Here is a 17618-nt window from a genome sequence, read left to right on the forward strand (position 1 = left end):
GGTAAAATAATTCATAAACATTGACATTATAACTGAATTAGTTAACCTATTTAGAGCCCATTCTTTCTTTAAATTAAGGGGTAAAAATCGCCTGAAGTGGAAGGTTTGCATGTGTGTTTTTCAGGTGGTATTGCTTTTGAGCTTTGTGACTATACTATTGCCATCAGTTAATGACTGGACAGAGAGACAAATTTGACTCACATTCCCTTGAATACAGAACATCTCAAATTGTTTCCCCAGATTCAGATTTTGTAGTTTTGTGATTGTTAATTGCAACCCAGGTAATTCTAGGCCAACAGCCAAGATGCTTAGATTAATTTTATTATAATATATTTTTATTGGCTATATTGGGCTATGAAGTTATTTGTGCAGTAGTGAGCTGCAAGATCTTGATCTTTTCTGTCATTGTGGTCACTCTGAAACAAATGGAAACAAATACATTTGACTTGCACATTACAGTATGAAGTGTTTCAGACAGATGGTATGATGTCACATCCCACCTAAAGGAGGCACATCCAGGACATCCATCAGGATCATCTGCAGCACTGGGCCATACTTTTCATATTCTGCATCACTCAAAGACACACCCACCTGAAAAGGTGTGCTCAGCTAGACTCGGAGAGAGCAAGTCCGATATGGGAGAAAATAGAAAAACCAAATGTATTCAAAATGTGAAGGCCCAGGTTACCTACATCTGTGTTTTCTTTCTAATAGTGTTACTACTGCTATTCTGAGAACATAATTCATGTAAAAAGTGTTTTCTATGAGCACTTGCAAAGTCCAGTAAATTATTTTGCCAGAATTTCTCCCCTTCTGATATAAAATAGGTTGTCCTTAAGTTGTGTAAGGTTTTCATAAGGGGTATTGTACACACAGCATTTCTGTATTCTTACCCTCTAAGCAGCATAAATAGCTACAGAACAAAACCTTGGCCATGTGTTATTGAAGGTAGTCAATGCTTGGGTTAGTGAACAAGATGTATCTGGTCCCTGAACTTGTGAATTTTTAGAATTAATATCATTGGTTTAATTCTTCTACAGTTGTACTCTATAAAGGCTGCCATGCATTTTATAATCAATGGTAAATACGCCCCACTTCTGCTGTTACTGTATTCTGCTGACTGACTAGCCTGTGTACATCAACCTTCATTGGCATTCATGAAAAACCTTGTATTTAACGTGCAGGTATTGGCTGAATTATAAATATACATTGACACTAACACATTGTAAAATACTCAGGCTATCAATAAACAAAGCCATTGGAAAAATGGTACTGGAGTAACTCCCTGGGAGTGACTATGGAGAAGTCATTAGTCCAGTAACTTCTGAATACACAAAATAGGGTGACTGGTGTAGGTGTAGGAGTACATAATAAACAGCTCAGTGTGTGTATGCATGTGTACCACGATGTGAGGATCCACTGGCAGCAGAGGGACGTCTGGCTCAGCCCTCCGTCCCATTCGAGGTTGTTTTCGGTCTCCATGACCCTGAAACACACACAGCCGTTGTCATTTTTCTTCATCTCTAAGACAGCTAGGTAGGTGAGTAAAACCAGAGATACCACTACAGGTGCTAGCATGTCTTTTACCCCACCTGTGGTTTCTGGGTCGGGCTGAGGAAGCTGGAGCCACAAAGAACATATTTTGCCCACAAGGAAAGTGCACAGAGGAGCAAGACCACATGACTGGCCCGGTATGACATCCTAAAAGTGGATAATCACCAGTATTTAAGAAGTAAAAGATAAACAAGTTATGTTTGATAACAATCAGCCCTGAAGACATGGATGGCTATGAGTGTCATTTCAGTGCTGGCACAGCAATTGCTGTGAATGCTGAAAATTTGAAATGCACACCCAAGCCTATAAAACAGTAGGCTAGAAACATAGTGAACAAAAACAAGTGTTGACTGGATTGTTTTATAATGTAAATGTCTTACCTGGTTGAGTATGTGGTTGATGGCTCTTTCGGAATCAGCTTTCACTCTACACTGGGGTCTTCAGTCTTAATCAGCTATATATCAGCTCTACGTTAAGAGTGTAAAGAGAGATAACTATGACAAAGCAAACACAGCGGAATGCCCCCGTCCATTCATGTGGTGAAAAAAAAAAAAAAAAAAAAAAATATATATATATATATATATATATATATATATATATATATATATATATATATATATATATATATATATATATATTAGAAGATACTGGCTGTTCTACAGTGCAATTCGAAGTATGCAATAGATAAATGAATATGAGATGATTTGAGCGGTGAGTGGAAAAGATTTTCTACCTGGACCACTGTGCTATTTAAACAAGATTTTGTTTGAGAGAGAAGCAATTTAGACGATAGTAGGTCTTAAACAAATACACTTAGTGCGTTTATCTATTGATAACACGGTTCACATATCAAGTTATTTAATAGTTCGTCAAAATCATCTTTTGAAATATTTGTTTATTTGAATACCTGATATGCTCATGTTAACGTGAAATGCCAAAATGCCTTATTTTCGTAGCAATACTATTAGCTAATACATTGCATACGTATTTAAGTGAGCAATATTATATTGTGATTGTTAATGTGAGAATTGACTAAAAAAAGAGTGTAGATGGCAGCTTATTTTTTTACTTTAACTTTAATGTACAGTATGTGCCAGTCACCTTTAAACAAAACAAACAATAGGCTCAACTATCATATCATACCATATTGTTGCATGGACAGAATTAACTTTCTAATGTCGAATGAACATAAAATAATCATGACTGACATTTTTGCAGTAATTCTCCACAACAGTAGAGGTCGAGTGTTCCCAGTTATCCGCGTTTTAGATTTCAACATGGCGGTGTGTATGTAAACATTTAGCTATCCCTTAAAGTTAACAACTTAAAATAATATGGATAAAAAAAAGCAATATAATGTCACAGCCTCGTCGGTAAGTTAACATATACAAGCAATACAAGCATAGTAGCAACTAAGTAGTTTACTGTATGTTTTCTTTATTTTACGTATTTCGTTTAGTTTTCAGGATAGCTAGCTTAGCTACCATTTAGCTAAGCTATCTAGCTAGCTAACGCTTTTGTATACGTATAGTTAATTGTAAGCAGATTCACTGTCATATGTAATTAGTACTTTTGCATGGTTAATCTGTTAATTTTACAGTGTTGGCTAAACCATCATAAAGTAAGTCACAGTTAGCCAGCCTAGCTAATTAGCTAGCTCGATAACGATGGTATTTTGTACAGCGCAGATTGCTACGTAGCTAGCTAGCTAATATATAAATGTTTCACAAGTACAGCTAACAGCTGAACAATTTACTGTAGAAACCTCCAATATCAATGAATGTTTTAACACTGACCACTGAGAACTGAATAATTTTCTTTTTGGTATTTTCAAAAAGGCGATTTGCTAAACACGTGAAATGCAAAGGATTTGCTTTGAGGTGTATATGACCCAATTACATGTTAAAATAATATTGGAAAGCAACTACCAGTTCAGGACATTGTGCTGCGAAACTGGACTGTCTGGGCACCCTAACCAGAACACAAAACTGGACTGTCTGGGCACCCTAACCAGAACACAAAACTGGACTGTCTGGGCACCCTAACCAGAACACAAAACTGGACTGTCTGGGCACCCTAACCAGAACACAAAACTGGACTGTCTGGGCACCCTAACCAGAACACAAAACTGGACTGTATGGGCACCCTAACCAGAACATAAAACTGGACTCTATGGGCACCCTAACCAGACCACAAAAATGGACTGTATTGGCACCCTAACCAGAACATGAGAATGTCTTTGCTGCTTCGCTGTTGTAGAATGTTTTTGTCCTACTGCAATAGGACAAATAGTTAGCAACCGAGTTTTGAAACATTGCAATGGATGATGAGCACTTACTGTTTTTCTGGCAACTTTAGATTTTGTCCTGCTGTGGTTGACAGTAATTGTAGTTACAGATACTGTAATTCACAGTCTTTGCAGCATGGGCATTTCATTTTCATCCTCCACAATATTGCTATTCCATCTGTCCACAAGTCTTTGAGCTCAACTGGCCTTTTTTGTACTTTAAAGCCATTTGTAACATACCCTTTCTGTTCTGGAGGCTTAGCAGTGGATTGCATATTCTTTTGACATCACTAATTAATTTTTGGATCTTCCAGGCTCACAAGCCAAAGGGCCTGTTTTACTGACACTCACACTTCCCATTTTGAGAGACAAAAGAATCTAATTGGCACATCTAAAACCAATTTCTGAATAGAAAACGATGTCAGGTTAAATAAAAACCTATTAATTCAAAACAAAAATGATGCCAATAGGCACTGCATAAGTAAAACATTAAATCACTTGATATTTGTTGACTTGTTTCCCTAAATATGTGTCAATAGCTGGTTGATTTGAAAGCAGAGCTTTATCGGAAGCAAGAGTCATTCAAACAGGAAAGACTTGCAAAGGACACAGGAGCTGTACCTACATTACACACCAAAACAAAGGCAAGTCATCCCAACTAGAAATAACACGTAGATGTCACAGTGATGTCTGCCTCATTATACAGAAGGATTCATTTTGTATGGATTGCTTGATGTGCAGAAGCCCAGTATTTGGAGCAAGCAGAATGAAGGGGTGTCCGCTCGTGCTCAGCGGGATGTAGAGAAAGCTACAGAGGAAGAAAACACCTTAGACAAATCAAGGTAAAAACAGACAGAATATATCTTGGCTCAGCCACTTCAATGCACTGGCCTTGCACTTTTATTTTAATCATATACAATAACAATACCCTCTTTTTGCATTATTTTAGGCAGAAGTTGGAGGAGAAGGCCCGTCTGTACGAACAAATGACTAAAGGGGATTTCCCAGGTACACAGTCCTGTTTTTGGGAATATGGCCTGATGGGGTTGGTTCTACTTTATACTTTTCAACAGCTGGCAACTCCTGAACCCTCTTGTGCTTTTCTTGTGTAGATGAAGAGACTGAAAGTCTTTACTTGGTTGACTTCACTCAGAAGATTATTGACCAGAATAGAGGGGCACCCAGTAGACAGGCTGAAAAAGGAGACAGAGATGGCGAAGACACTGACACACAGATCCCTGTCCCACCTCCACAGAGCGAGGATGAGGAATGGTATAATGAGTTTTGCATTCTAAAATGAGTAAAATTATATCTTTAGTAATCATCATACAAAGCCTAAGTGTGCTCTCTTTCTCCTTCCTTTCACCCCCAGGGTGGACTATGTTGATGCCTTAGGTAGATCAAGAAAGTGTCTAAGAAAAGACCTACCAGAGTTTCAGAAAATGGATCAAGACTTACAGGGCAAGAGGTACAACACGTGGACAAAATCAGTATATCTCATTGTGCTTTGTAAGTCCATCTACAAGTGTGTGTTTGTCTCACTGCAGAGTTATCGGAGCCGATAGGACTCTGTTGTCTGAAGACATGAGACGAGAGATGCAGAGAGAACAATGGGAAAGGGAGGAAGAGGAGCAGATGAAGAGGCCCGTGGGGCCCATTCACTATGAAAACATCCGTGAACAAGGTGAGAGAGATGTGCAGTGGAGGAGGATCCACTGACCCTCAGACCATTACCCGTACTCTACCAAATGTCTGTCTTACATGAAACTGAGAGCTGGCAGTCAACAGGATGTTTGTGTTTGTTTTAGAGGCCAGAGAGCTGGGTGTTGGATACTTTGCTTTTTCTCAGGATGAGGAACAACGACATAAACAGAGAGAAACTCTTGATATGCTGAGAGATCAGGTGGGGATGAAGCAAACACCAAAATTACCTTATAAATTCATAATAATAAGCTGTGCTGGCTAACATTCATCTCTGTAGATTGCACATATAGATGTGTGTATCATTACTCAAACAGTGTTTCCCTTTATTCATTATTGCAGTATTGGCCAGTGCACTGTTTATACTGAGACATCTGCGATATGCAAATGAACCTTCTAAATGGTTCAGATATTTTTGTCTCTGTGCTCTGAGAGCCCTGACCAGCCTTGGATGTTCCAGATAAATACTGAATTTGAGTGATCCAACAAATGTAAATCATTTTGTTCAGCATAGAAGAGACCAGTCTTAAACCATGGCTTGTGAAGGGTTCACCATAATGATATAATATTTTACCATCATTCTGCTAGTGCCATTTTCTGGCTCATTTTAGTAGTGTTTCTGAATAGAATACAGGACATTTCAAACTAATATATAGGATGAAATAAACACACTTGCTGCACTGTTAATTAAATTTTTTAAATAATGTCACAAAAATTGGTTATAAAACCATTACAATATGAGGACTAAGATGCCTAGCTATTTGATTAGCTAAATGCTAAACTGTAATTTGTAACTTCCTGAAACTCATTTTTTCATGATATAGCAATGATTGTGTCGATAGCACAGGTTATCGAAACTTAGTCTGCATGTTAGGTAGTTCTTCTGTGTGCTAAGCTTGTGGTTTTGTGCGCGTTTTTCTCATTCTCCTGAATATTCTGCCTGCAGACCACAGTGCAGCGCACCAAACGAGAGCAGCTGAAGGAGAAGAGGAAATCTGTGCTTGAGGCTCGCTTGGCTAAAGTGAGGATGAGGAAGATGAAGAAAAGCAAGCTGGAGTCGGGGGCAGAAGAGGAAGAAGGTGTGTATATATTGTGTATATATGCTGTTTGTTAAAGATGCCGTGACCATGAGATGGCAGATATGCATTCAGACAGTGTTTGTGAAAATACATCCACCTTAGTTGGTGTAGATGTCAGTGTGAAATTTCTGCTTTCTTTCAGTTCCTATTGCTGATGCAGCAGTTCCTGAGGATGAGGACAAGGCTGGTGATTTGATTGGGCCTCCACCCCCTGCACCTAAAATGCCGAAGGTGGAGGTTATAATTCAAGAAAGAAAAGACACTAGGCCAGGAGTACCACATGTGAGAGAGTGGGACAGAGGCAAAGGTGATGACACGCACACACACACACACACACACACACACACACATATATATATATATAAGCATATTACAGTCTGCTGTGTGTCTGAGCATAACTAATCTAAACATATCCATTTATACACGATTATCTAGTCATTTTGACCTTTTTATTATTTCTACTTACAGAATTCTTTTTGGGTCAGTGGACAAGTCGTCGTCGGGATGAGCGGGAGTCAGAGTTTGCCCCGCCCACTTCATATTTTACAGAGGACAAAAGGGGCAGGTCTCAGGCACCGGAGCGTAGCAAAGGAAAAGTGGCCTTTCAATGGTCTGAGTCACAGAAAGGAGCACAAAATACATCGGAACCTTTTCCAAGCCAGTCTAGATGTTCACAATCTCAAGAAACCCCACAAGCCCCGCCTGCTCAGACACGGAGTCTTGATGACCTTTTGTCCTTCTACAAACACTCCGTGTGAATGTCCAGTCAACTTTGTAGGTCTGGTGATGCACCTCTCTTCACTTGTGTTTATCGACGTGACGTAAGCAGCATTTGGAGGAATCGGACATTTGTAAAGATCCGTCAGAACAGGTCTAGGTTTCAACATCTGATATGAGTGTAATCTGACTCAGCACTCCAGCTGGATAATAGTGTCACAAACCACACGGATGATGGAAAGAAGGTCTGGTTTATTTGACATCATTCAGATTCATTCCTCTTACATTGCTCCTCAACTAGCACAGCAAGTGACAGCCATTTGCTCCCACAAACAACAGGTTACCAACAGGTTACAGTCTTGCAGAACATGTGATGGTGAAACGCCTGAGGTGGGCCTGGTGTATTTATTCACATCACGGGATCTGTTAGACTGTTATGTGCTTCTTGAAATGGGGAGTTAATTCTATTTTTTTGACAAGATAAATACTAATTCATATTAAACTCTACAGGACATCAAGTCTACATCTAAAACAACAGGATATTGAAATTGTGATTTACTTTTTTCAGTCATAAAGATGTCAGAAAGAATTTCATGTCTTGATTGATTTTTTTTAAATCTATTTGACAGTTTTATTAAAAGTGTCCAGAGCTATAACTGAATAACACATACTGGGATCTGCTATATGTCAGAGGTTTTAATGATGCTCTCAGATCTATAAAGATCTCAGTCTGATTGAACCTCTTTGAACCTCTGCCCATCTCTAAGTTGACGCACTTTCACCCCTCTAATAAGTATCTGAATAAAATGGTATGATATTATGCCAGAAGCCAGAAAAAGAGTGAAAATCAGATACATGTTAAGTTTACCATTATTAGAAAGCTTAAGTAGATCTGTTTCTCATTATACTTGCTGTAAAATGAAATGGAAGTTGGAGGAGTGCAGTTTGGGATTTTGAGAACAGCAAGGTTAAATGTTTAAGATTTATAATCCTAATCCTTTTTATATTGGCACTACACCATCTAAATTACGAACAGTATGCAAATGTATAAATCCTTGTGCACCTCTCAAGCTGGTCCTTCTGTGCTTCTTAAGTAGCTCATGTACGTCTCTCTTAATCTTAGTCCATGTGGAGTTTGGCTGTTCTGAGCTCCTGACAGCAGGGAGGGTTTGGTATTGTATCTGAGCAGTCACAGATCTTTCTGATGCAGTGAGTAAAATCTGGCACAAACAGGCTGTCCCAAAATGCACCGAACAGTTCTGAAAGGTTTCTGAATTTGACTGTACCTCTTAATTCATGATGCATATTTGAGGTCCGAACAGTGCAATTTCCTCATGACTGCCACATGCGATCTGCTGTAAGTCATGGTTATTGAGGCAGTCTCACATGCGGTCTGCTGTAAGTCATGGTTATTGAGGCAGACTGCTGCATGCCGTCTGCTGTAAGTCATGGTTATTGAGGCAGACTGCTGCATGCCGTCTGCTGTAAGTCATGGTTATTGAGGCAGACTGCTGCATGCCGTCTGCTGTAAGTCATGGTTATTGAGGCAGACTGCTGCATGCCGTCTGCTGTAAGTCATGGTTATTGAGGCAGACTGCTGCATGCCGTCTGCTGTAAGTCATGGTTATTGAGGCAGACTGCTGCATGCCGTCTGCTGTAAGTCATGGTTATTGAGGCAGACTGCTGCATGCCGTCTGTTGTAAGTCATGGTTATTGAGGCAGACTCACATGCGGTCTGCTGTAAGTCATGGTTATTGAGGCAGACTGCTGCATGCCGTCTGCTGTAAGTCATGGTTATTGAGGCAGACTGCTGCAAGTCATGGTTATTGAGGCAGAGTGCCGCATGCCGTCTGCTGTAAGTGATGGTTATTGAGGCAGACTGCTGCATGCAGTCTGCTGTAAGTCATGGTTATTGAGGCAGACTGCCACGTGCAGTCTGCTGTAAGTCATGGTTATTGAGGCAGAGTGCCGCATGCCGTCTGCTGTAAGTCATGGTTATTGAGGCAGACTGCTGCATGCAGTCTGCTGTAAGTCATAGTTATTGAGGCAGACTGCCACGTGCAATCTGCTGTAAGTCATGGTTATTGAGGCAGACTGCCGCATGCCGTCTGCTGTAAGCTTGTTCTCTGTCTACCTGGACCCAGCCCCATGCCCCTGCGTTCAGCTCTGCATGGTGCTTCCCATCTCGGACAAACCACAATCTGTTGTTGCTCACTGTCAACTAATAAATGACCCTTGTTGAACTGATGCATATGAGCAATATTGATATTTTTTAACAGGAAGCAAAATCGCTTGTCAATTTTACTTTCTGAAAGTGTAAATCTGTTGACTAGTGCGATTTGTGGTATATATGAGAACGTTTGAAAGGCGGAGCATGTTGAATGAATCAATAACTCAGATAAGATCACAAATTTAGTTCCATAAAATTTAAACAGTTACAGATGTATGTTGCAGAACACTGTGGCCTACAGGAAACTGAATTTGGTTAAATGTGTATGTGAAATATTCAAATACATTAGTGACATTGCAGGCGAAAAACCTTCCTCACTATTACAGCAGCACCATCCAGGTGGAGTATCTGGAGATGTAGCTAATGTGTGCGCGTGTAGAGGGCACCAGGGCATCTAGACTACTTGTCTCATTGTCAGAAGCAAATGTTTTCATGATAGACGTTTTCATGTTATTGATTAATTTTTAAACAAAAACACAGGTTTATCTTTAAAAGAGCCAAAATATTGATTTGAACTTATGGTTGATTTACATAGTTTATTGTAGTTTTAATAAAAACATTCAGCAGAAGTCAGTGGAAATGGCAGAGAACGAGAGAGACTAAAGAGACTGAACCCATACTAAAAGTCTTTCTCTGTCACTGACTCCCACAGACTACAATAACTTAACAAGCCAAATGCCTGCTCCGCGCAGCCATATCACGGGACTGCTGTGACCTTTGACTCACAGGATATCCTGCTTTCCTCAGTTGTGTGTGCTGGCGATTTGTGAGAGTGGCTCTACAACAAACAGTTGGATGAGATGTGAAGCAGAATATCTTTCTGTCAGCAAAACGGAGGGAATTCCTGGGTGTTCATGTGATAGTTTGTCTTTTTGATTGAGCTTTTTGCAGTCAATAAGTTTTGCACTAAAGATTATTGGGACATTCCAGAAAATGGTAAGTGAGTCCTTATTGGGATAATCACATGATCTTTGTGACACCTGCTGCAGAGCATAAAGGCAAAGTTAAAAAAGCAATAGTGAAAAGACTGAAATAGAGCAGACCTGGGTTGATTATTTGTTATACCTATGTCTATTTCATTTTGCTTATTTAGTTCTTTACATGAACTTGAGTTGATGTAACTCAAGATAGCAGCTCAAACTAGTATTTTCATGCTCTTTCCTTTTGTCCATACTCTCAGGGAACAGTAACATGGGTTTAAGCTCTTTATATAAGTCATATGCACACCTTTAATTTTCTTAACATTGCGAGTGTTTTAGGATGGATCAAATGAAGAGTCTGCACTAAATGTGAATGCCAGTAGCATTAAAATCTCCGACGTCAGTCAGGATGGAGATACTCTGACTTTTGCCATTACATCCCAGAACGTGAGTCACCAACTTTACATTGTATGGCTTAAGTGTAAAAAAAAAAGAAGATCTATATTCTTCTTACTTTCTCCTAGTTGAGTGGCAGTGGGGGAGTGTGTGTTTTCAGGACGTACGAGGATTTTGTCTGGCTTCAGCAGAGCCTCTTCTCCCAGGAAGACGTCCCGGGACTCCAGGGAGTCATAGTAAGTGTTTCCTCTGAATGACGTCTGCTGGGCATTAGGAGAATTACTGCTCACTGCAGACACTTAAGACTGAAATCTGCCTCGTATTCAAATGCTGTGATGATGTTGTAGTGCACGATTTTGATATGACACACAATACTAGGATTGCTCAACTTGATCTTCTGCACGCAGTTTCCTCCTCTGCCAGGAAAGCCTCTGTCTTCACACTCCCATACGCAGGCGAAGGTGCTGAAACAGCTTGGTACGTTGGACCCACCCAGGCCCATTACAGTAATGACAAGAAAACCTGTGTATAGCTTAATTGATAAACTCCTCGCACATAAACCTGGCATTTGGTACAATGAGTATATGCAAATTTTATTGGTTTATGTATTTATATTATATATTATGTATTTATATTGTTTATGTGTTTATGCACATGTTTCTGTGCATACAGTCAGACGTTTCCCCTATATGTAGGTTTCCTGTCTCTGGGAGATAAATGGCAAGTTTACTGTAAAGCTTTAGAGCTTTACCTCCAGCAGGTGGCAGCACACACTATTCTGAGCAAAAGCAAAGAACTCCACAGCTTCCTTAGCAGCTCTGAGGTAGTCTCTCTCTCTTTCTCTCTTTCTCTCTCTCTCATATGCACTTCTATGCATCTTTTTTCTTGTACTGTATTGTTACATTTATTTTTGTTTTGTTTCTTGTCTTCTAGTCAACTGGAAAACAACGTATCAAAAAGGGCATCCTTAACCGCCTGAGTCAAGCTGTGGAAGAGATGAGGAAGGAAGGTCACAAGGTGTGTGCATGGACTGGTGGCTTGGTGTGGATGTGGGCATAGCTATACGTGTGTGTGTGTGTGTGTGTGTGTGTGTGTGTGTGTGTGTGTGTGTGTGTGTGTGTGTGTGTGAGGTAGGTGTGGATGTGCACATGGGTATAGGTGTGGATGTTGGTGTGGGTATTGCTGTAGGTGTGCATGTTGGTGTGAGTGTGCATGTGGGTGTGAGAGAGAGTCTTTGTACCATTGCCTTTTGGTGCCTGATTGCTGTGTGTCCTTATGGCTGGAGCTAAGAGATTTCCACACAGTAGTTTTAGACATTTCATCAGAGATTTCAACAGAGATTAACATCAGTGGCATTTCTTTGAGTGTAGAAAAGAGGAGAGGAGTTAGGATTAGGGAAACTCAGTGTTAGTGACAGTTCATGGGTGGTTTCATGGGTGGTGAGGGTGTGTGTATGGGGGGGGGGGGGGGGGGGGGGTTAGGTGTTCATTGGGGAAACAATTTATTAGGAAAAATATGTATTTCATTAAAATTATATTGTTGTTCATTTCATCTCCTCAGGATGTAGATGAATTATTTCAGAGTGAGAGAGAGAGAACCACAAATCTCTCTGTTCTCTTTAAAGTGTCAACGGAGGTAGTTCATTCTTTTCCTTTTTAAAAATCTTTTTTCAAGTCTTAATCCAATTACTTTAATTGAGGTTGATCTGCCATTTCTTTTCCAACAGAAATTCCTTGATGTGGTACTGACAAAGCAAAGTAAGAATCACTTTCTGTAAGTACAAGTACAGCATTTTATGTTCAGAGGAAGACAGCACAGTACGAGATGTGTGTGTGTGTGTGTGTGTGTGTGTGTGTGTGTGTGTGTGTGTGTGTTTCAGAACTTGCTTTGGCTTGTGGCCATTTCTCCACATCATTACATCTTTGTGTTAACCAGGAGAACCCAGATGCTGTGGCCTTCTCCAAGTAAGCGTGTGTTTCTGACATGATGATAGTGTTTTTGAGCTTGTCTGACACAAGGGACTATAGCGTTGCATTGCTCACTGGGATTAAACACAGCTTTTACAACCGTAATGCTGTTTTTGTTAGGATTTGTCTGAAGCTCTCTGATATCATTGAAGCAATGAAAGTAAGTAAGACTAAAATGGTAATAATGGAAATATTGGGTTAATTATTGTGTTATTTACTACATCACTAGTATGTATCTATTAAAGCTGATTCAGCTATGAGTGGTAATTATCTTTTCAGGGTAAAATTGAAAAAGAATCTGACAATGATATGTCCACCCTGGGGTTGGGTCTGGAGCTTGAGTCTCGTTACCAGGAGGCAAAGAGGGTGTGTCTCCACAAACTACACTAATGTTGGCGTAATTACATCTAAATTTAAATTTTCCAAAGTGAGCCAGAAGGTTTTTTTCTTCTATTTTTCCTGACATGTATTGTTCGTAGACCTATGTTGGTCATTTGGCCATTTTTGTTCTGTTTTTGTAGGAAATGCTGTTCAGAAGAACCTGTAGACTAGTGGAACTGGACAATGCCAGTAAGAATGTAGACAGAGCTAAACCCAATAAGAAAGCACTTGTGAGTATTATACACACGCACACACACAAACATACTGGGACAAACACATACGTGTTAATGTAGTGAGTGTTATTTACACACGCCATGCACACACACATACTGGATCAAACACATGCATGTTAATGAAGTGAGTGTTTACTTTTTGTCTGTATGGCATTGCAGATGGAAGAAGTTCAGAAAGCAACACAAAAAGATTTTGACCTTATCTCGTCTGTGGCTAAACAAGAGGTAGAGGATTTTTGGTAGAGGTTGTTTGACCTTTCATGATTCTTCACTGGTGTATTGCCCATATATGTACAGCAATTACCGCCTTTGTTATGCTGGGTTTAATGCATCGAGTTTGGTGAAATGTGTACAACACTAAGTGAAATGTGTTACAAGCATTATGCTTCATGCTGTTGGGTAAGAGAAATGTAACACATTCATAGGTTAAGCTTTAGTGCTGGATAATAGTGAACTTTATATTCACTGTGTGTGCAGCACTGGCCACAGATGCATCTCTGAGTATCCACTCAGTGATTCATATATGTTATTTAAATAATTGATGTATGAATGACATTGTTCATGTGCTTGTTCTGTTTGTCTTAGATTGGGCGTTACCGTAGGGCCCGTGTTCAGGTGCTGCAAGACTTTCTGATTGGCTGGTGTGAGAATCAGCTGAGCGTGGCACGGGAGAGCTCTGTACTCCTCTCACAGTACCTGGAAGCCTGTAAAGGGCTCGCTGTGTAACACACCTGAAGTGCCACACACCTGAAGTGCCACACACCTGAAGTGCACATCAAAAATGGGATGTCACTAAGGGTGATGAAAGAGTGATTTTAAGATTTGAAGTATAGCACAAATCAAATCATAAAGTTAATATTGCACTGTAATGTCAAATGGCTAGTAATTATCTCCCAAACCTGTATGTAAATGTTTGACTTGATTTCAAAATGTTTTGGCCCTTTGTCTTGCTGTGAGATAGCGAGCCACAACAAAGAGTGCACCTGTAATTGTTATAAACTGTTTTATATTCATATTGTACTTAATAGTAATGCAGCTATTATGCACAGTGTTTTAAATTGTTAGCCTACCAGTTACCACATAATTGCCAATTAAACTGTTATATGATAAAAACATTATTTAATTTTGCTTTAATTGCGAACGATTGACAATCGCAAATTACTTTTAGATGTGTGTGTGCGTGTGTGTGTGTGTGTGTGTGTGTGTGTGTGTGTGTGTGTGTGTGTGTGTGTGTGTGTGTGTGTGTGTGTGTGGGTAGCCTCTCTCTGAGTAGCCTCCCCATAGCCACCAATAAAACAGGTGCTATTTCTACATAGTTGTGGTGCAAATTTCGACTCTTTCCACACCATACGTCGTGCTCATTAGACCTGGGTAAAACTGTACAGGCCCTGACAAACAATTTGCAATATGTTGACACCCCAAATGATACTGGTCAGGTTCCTGTGATCCTGTGATATCAGCCAGAGAAAAGTGATCAGGGCTACAAAGGGGAGCGCTCGATTGGGAAGGATGCAAGATGTTGTTTTTCCCGGATATGTCCAAACAACTGGCACAAAAAACAAAAGAATGTTCACTATTGTGGCGAGGCTGAAACGGGAGCGGGATATCAGATTCACCCTGGCGTACGCGGCCATCTGGAGGTCTCAATTCCCCTAATATGAGAAGACTATTACATGGCTCAATGTTATGGCTCAATAGGTCAAAGAATACACCAGTTTTGGCCATTTCTTTAGATGTGGAAAAGGCGTTTGATAGAGTTGAGTGGGGATTTATGCTTGGAGTGCTAAACAAGTTTGGATTTGGCCTCTCTATAGCAGTATTTTGTATGCAAGTCCTAGTGCAGCAATAATAACCAATGGATTAATCTCATCCTTTTTCAGTCAAGAAATAGGAACACGCCAGGGATGCCCCTTGAGGCTGTTATTCATTATGGTACTTGAACCACTGGTGTCCATAATTAGAGCTGATGGGAAAATAAAATCTATGGAGTCTATGGAGACAGAAAAGAACACAAATTGCTGATGTATGCAGATGATTACTTTTAGGGGACCCACTGAATTCTAGACCAGTTAATAATGGATATTACTCAGCAATACTCAAAGATATCTGAATATAAAGATAACTAGTCTAAATCAGAAGCAATGCAAATATTGAAAGATTGTCACCCTGCATTAATTAAAAAATTGTGACTTAGCTTATTTATTTGGGAATCAGACTTAGTGGTGAGGTGGAGGAACAATACTTTGAATCATTATTACAGAAAATAAAATCAAATCTAGAGAAAAGAATAAATCTTTCTTTATGGGGAGAGGTTATCTAAAATAAATTATATATATACTTTTAATACACTCTCATATATTTAAACAGTAAAACAATATGATGGAGTTTCTGTGGAAAAAACCCAGAATACAAAAGAAGGTACTGTAGTATACTTCGAGATGGATGTGTGGACTTGGTTTATCAGATATTAAATTATATGACACCTGTTTGGACCTATGTAAATTAACTAAACACTGGACTAGACCAGACAAAGATTTAGTAAGAGAATGAGTTGTATGGCTTCCAGATTTCACGCCCCCCGATCACAGAGACTCCAATTCCCAGCATGCTCTACAACGCTGGCACAGTTCCTCCTCCCCTGATTTCTAGGCCACCTGTTGCTCATTATACAGGACTTTTTAAGCTAGTCATATCTTACCGTCTTTGCGAAGTATTGCCTACACTTTGTTTAAAGCATACCGAGTATTTATCTTCCTATCTGATTCATGGTTCTATCTGGTCTGTTTTGCGCATTGATTCTATAGATTACCCCTTTTGTACTTTTGCCTGGTTTAATTTGCCTATTGAATGTATGTGTCTGACTTGGACAACTCCCGATTACCTGTTTGGATTTTGTGTATATATTGCTACATTTTTTTTTTGCATAACATATCTGAACTGTGTTGCGAGACTGCCTCGTCCATTAAATTACTCATGTTTCAGTCTGCAAGTGTCTGTATTTGTATCATGTACCCAACATTACACTATCTAAGGAAAGCCATAAGGCATCTGTGATTTATGGAATAGCTAATGACATTGGCAGTAATAATGAGAACAATTAAAAGATATTGACTTAGAATGTGACACTGAAGATGAAACATGGTTAAAATACCTGACCTGATAGAATGGGTGAACTTGTTCATAGAAATGGCCTCTTATGAAAGTATGTTAGCTAGGATATCTGATCAATGTGGAAAAGATATTAAGGTATGGGGAAATGTGTGAGATAACATGTCACAGGATGTTTAACTGGAAGGAACCGTTCACAACTACACCTGTATTTCTTGTCACATGATTTTAAACTTTAATGCTGTTCTTTTGCATATGTTGTCTGGGATTCTATCACTGTCTAATCAAAGTGTAGACATAAAAACTTTAATTGCAGAATGAGTCTGAAATATAATTCACAAGAAAGGTTTGGCTATCATTTACCCTCTATTATAGTGCTGCTCAGTATAAAAAAGGCACTCTCAGCCCCAGTTGCACCAAATGAAGTAATAAACCACTGCATCTGTACTCAGTGCACTTTAGAAAATGAAGCTTGTGCCATCATATATATATATATGGGTGTGTGTGTGTGTTTTGTAGCATTCAGAAATTTATTGTTTAAGTTTTTTGTGTGTGTCCTGGTTAAAGTTTCATTATGCTGTCTTTTGTGTATGTGTGTATGTGTGTGTGTGTAGTAAAGTTTACCATCTTTGTACCGTTTCAACTTTTTGCTTATCTCCCCATTTTCTCCCATTAGCCAGTTCTGTTTTGTGCTTGCTTTGTGTGAATTTTCTGAAGCTCTTCTTTAGAGTAGAAATGGCATACTCTGCTTTTTCTGTACCATTTCAAAGTTCAGTACAGCACACCTGACGGAGTGGGTCTCATGTTTCTGAACCCATGCTGCTTAAATGAGAGCCACGGGTGACACATGATATTGGTTCCAAGTCACTTCTACCTCATGTCAGCTCCTGTACCTCACCTGGAGGAGCAGGTACAGCAACATGCTAACAGCTCAGACTCCCTGGGTTTTAGCAAATGCTGACGATGACAAAATATACATAAATGATCATGAAGAGACACAAATTAACTGCAGAAATTTTATAAATGGATGGCAATACAACCTAAT

General features: G+C 39.6%; 3 protein-coding genes across 3 annotated transcripts; 2 read left to right on the plus strand and 1 right to left on the minus strand.

The window, feature by feature from the left end:
- Positions 1–39: 39 nt before the first annotated feature.
- On the minus strand, positions 40–4233 carry ghrl (ghrelin/obestatin prepropeptide). Its single transcript, XM_077014559.1, has 6 exons — positions 3893–4233; positions 1935–2021; positions 1593–1701; positions 1403–1486; positions 501–609; positions 40–416 (listed from the first exon to the last, which is right to left on the minus strand). The coding sequence occupies exons 3-6, from the start codon at positions 1698–1700 to the stop codon at positions 412–414; spliced, it is 306 nt and encodes a 101-aa protein (XP_076870674.1). The 5' UTR covers position 1701; positions 1935–2021; positions 3893–4233; the 3' UTR covers positions 40–411.
- ccdc174 (coiled-coil domain containing 174) lies at positions 2779–11028 on the plus strand. The gene is made up of 11 exons (XM_077014557.1): positions 2779–2927; positions 4381–4485; positions 4583–4683; positions 4791–4849; positions 4954–5113; positions 5214–5309; positions 5389–5525; positions 5650–5744; positions 6489–6621; positions 6764–6928; positions 7090–11028. Exons 1-11 carry the CDS (start codon positions 2889–2891, stop codon positions 7377–7379), a joined length of 1380 nt encoding a protein of 459 aa, XP_076870672.1. The 5' UTR covers positions 2779–2888; the 3' UTR covers positions 7380–11028.
- On the plus strand, positions 10365–16327 carry LOC143521568 (sorting nexin-5). The gene is made up of 14 exons (XM_077014558.1): positions 10365–10504; positions 10828–10935; positions 11013–11120; positions 11292–11361; positions 11580–11707; positions 11818–11901; positions 12445–12519; positions 12611–12641; positions 12764–12848; positions 12972–13011; positions 13131–13217; positions 13373–13462; positions 13625–13690; positions 14051–16327. Exons 1-14 carry the CDS (start codon positions 10502–10504, stop codon positions 14189–14191), a joined length of 1116 nt encoding a protein of 371 aa, XP_076870673.1. The 5' UTR covers positions 10365–10501; the 3' UTR covers positions 14192–16327.
- Positions 16328–17618: the final 1291 nt, after the last annotated feature.

Source organism: Brachyhypopomus gauderio, chromosome 8, assembly GCF_052324685.1.
Source record: "Brachyhypopomus gauderio isolate BG-103 chromosome 8, BGAUD_0.2, whole genome shotgun sequence".
Lineage (NCBI taxonomy): Eukaryota > Metazoa > Chordata > Actinopteri > Gymnotiformes > Hypopomidae > Brachyhypopomus > Brachyhypopomus gauderio.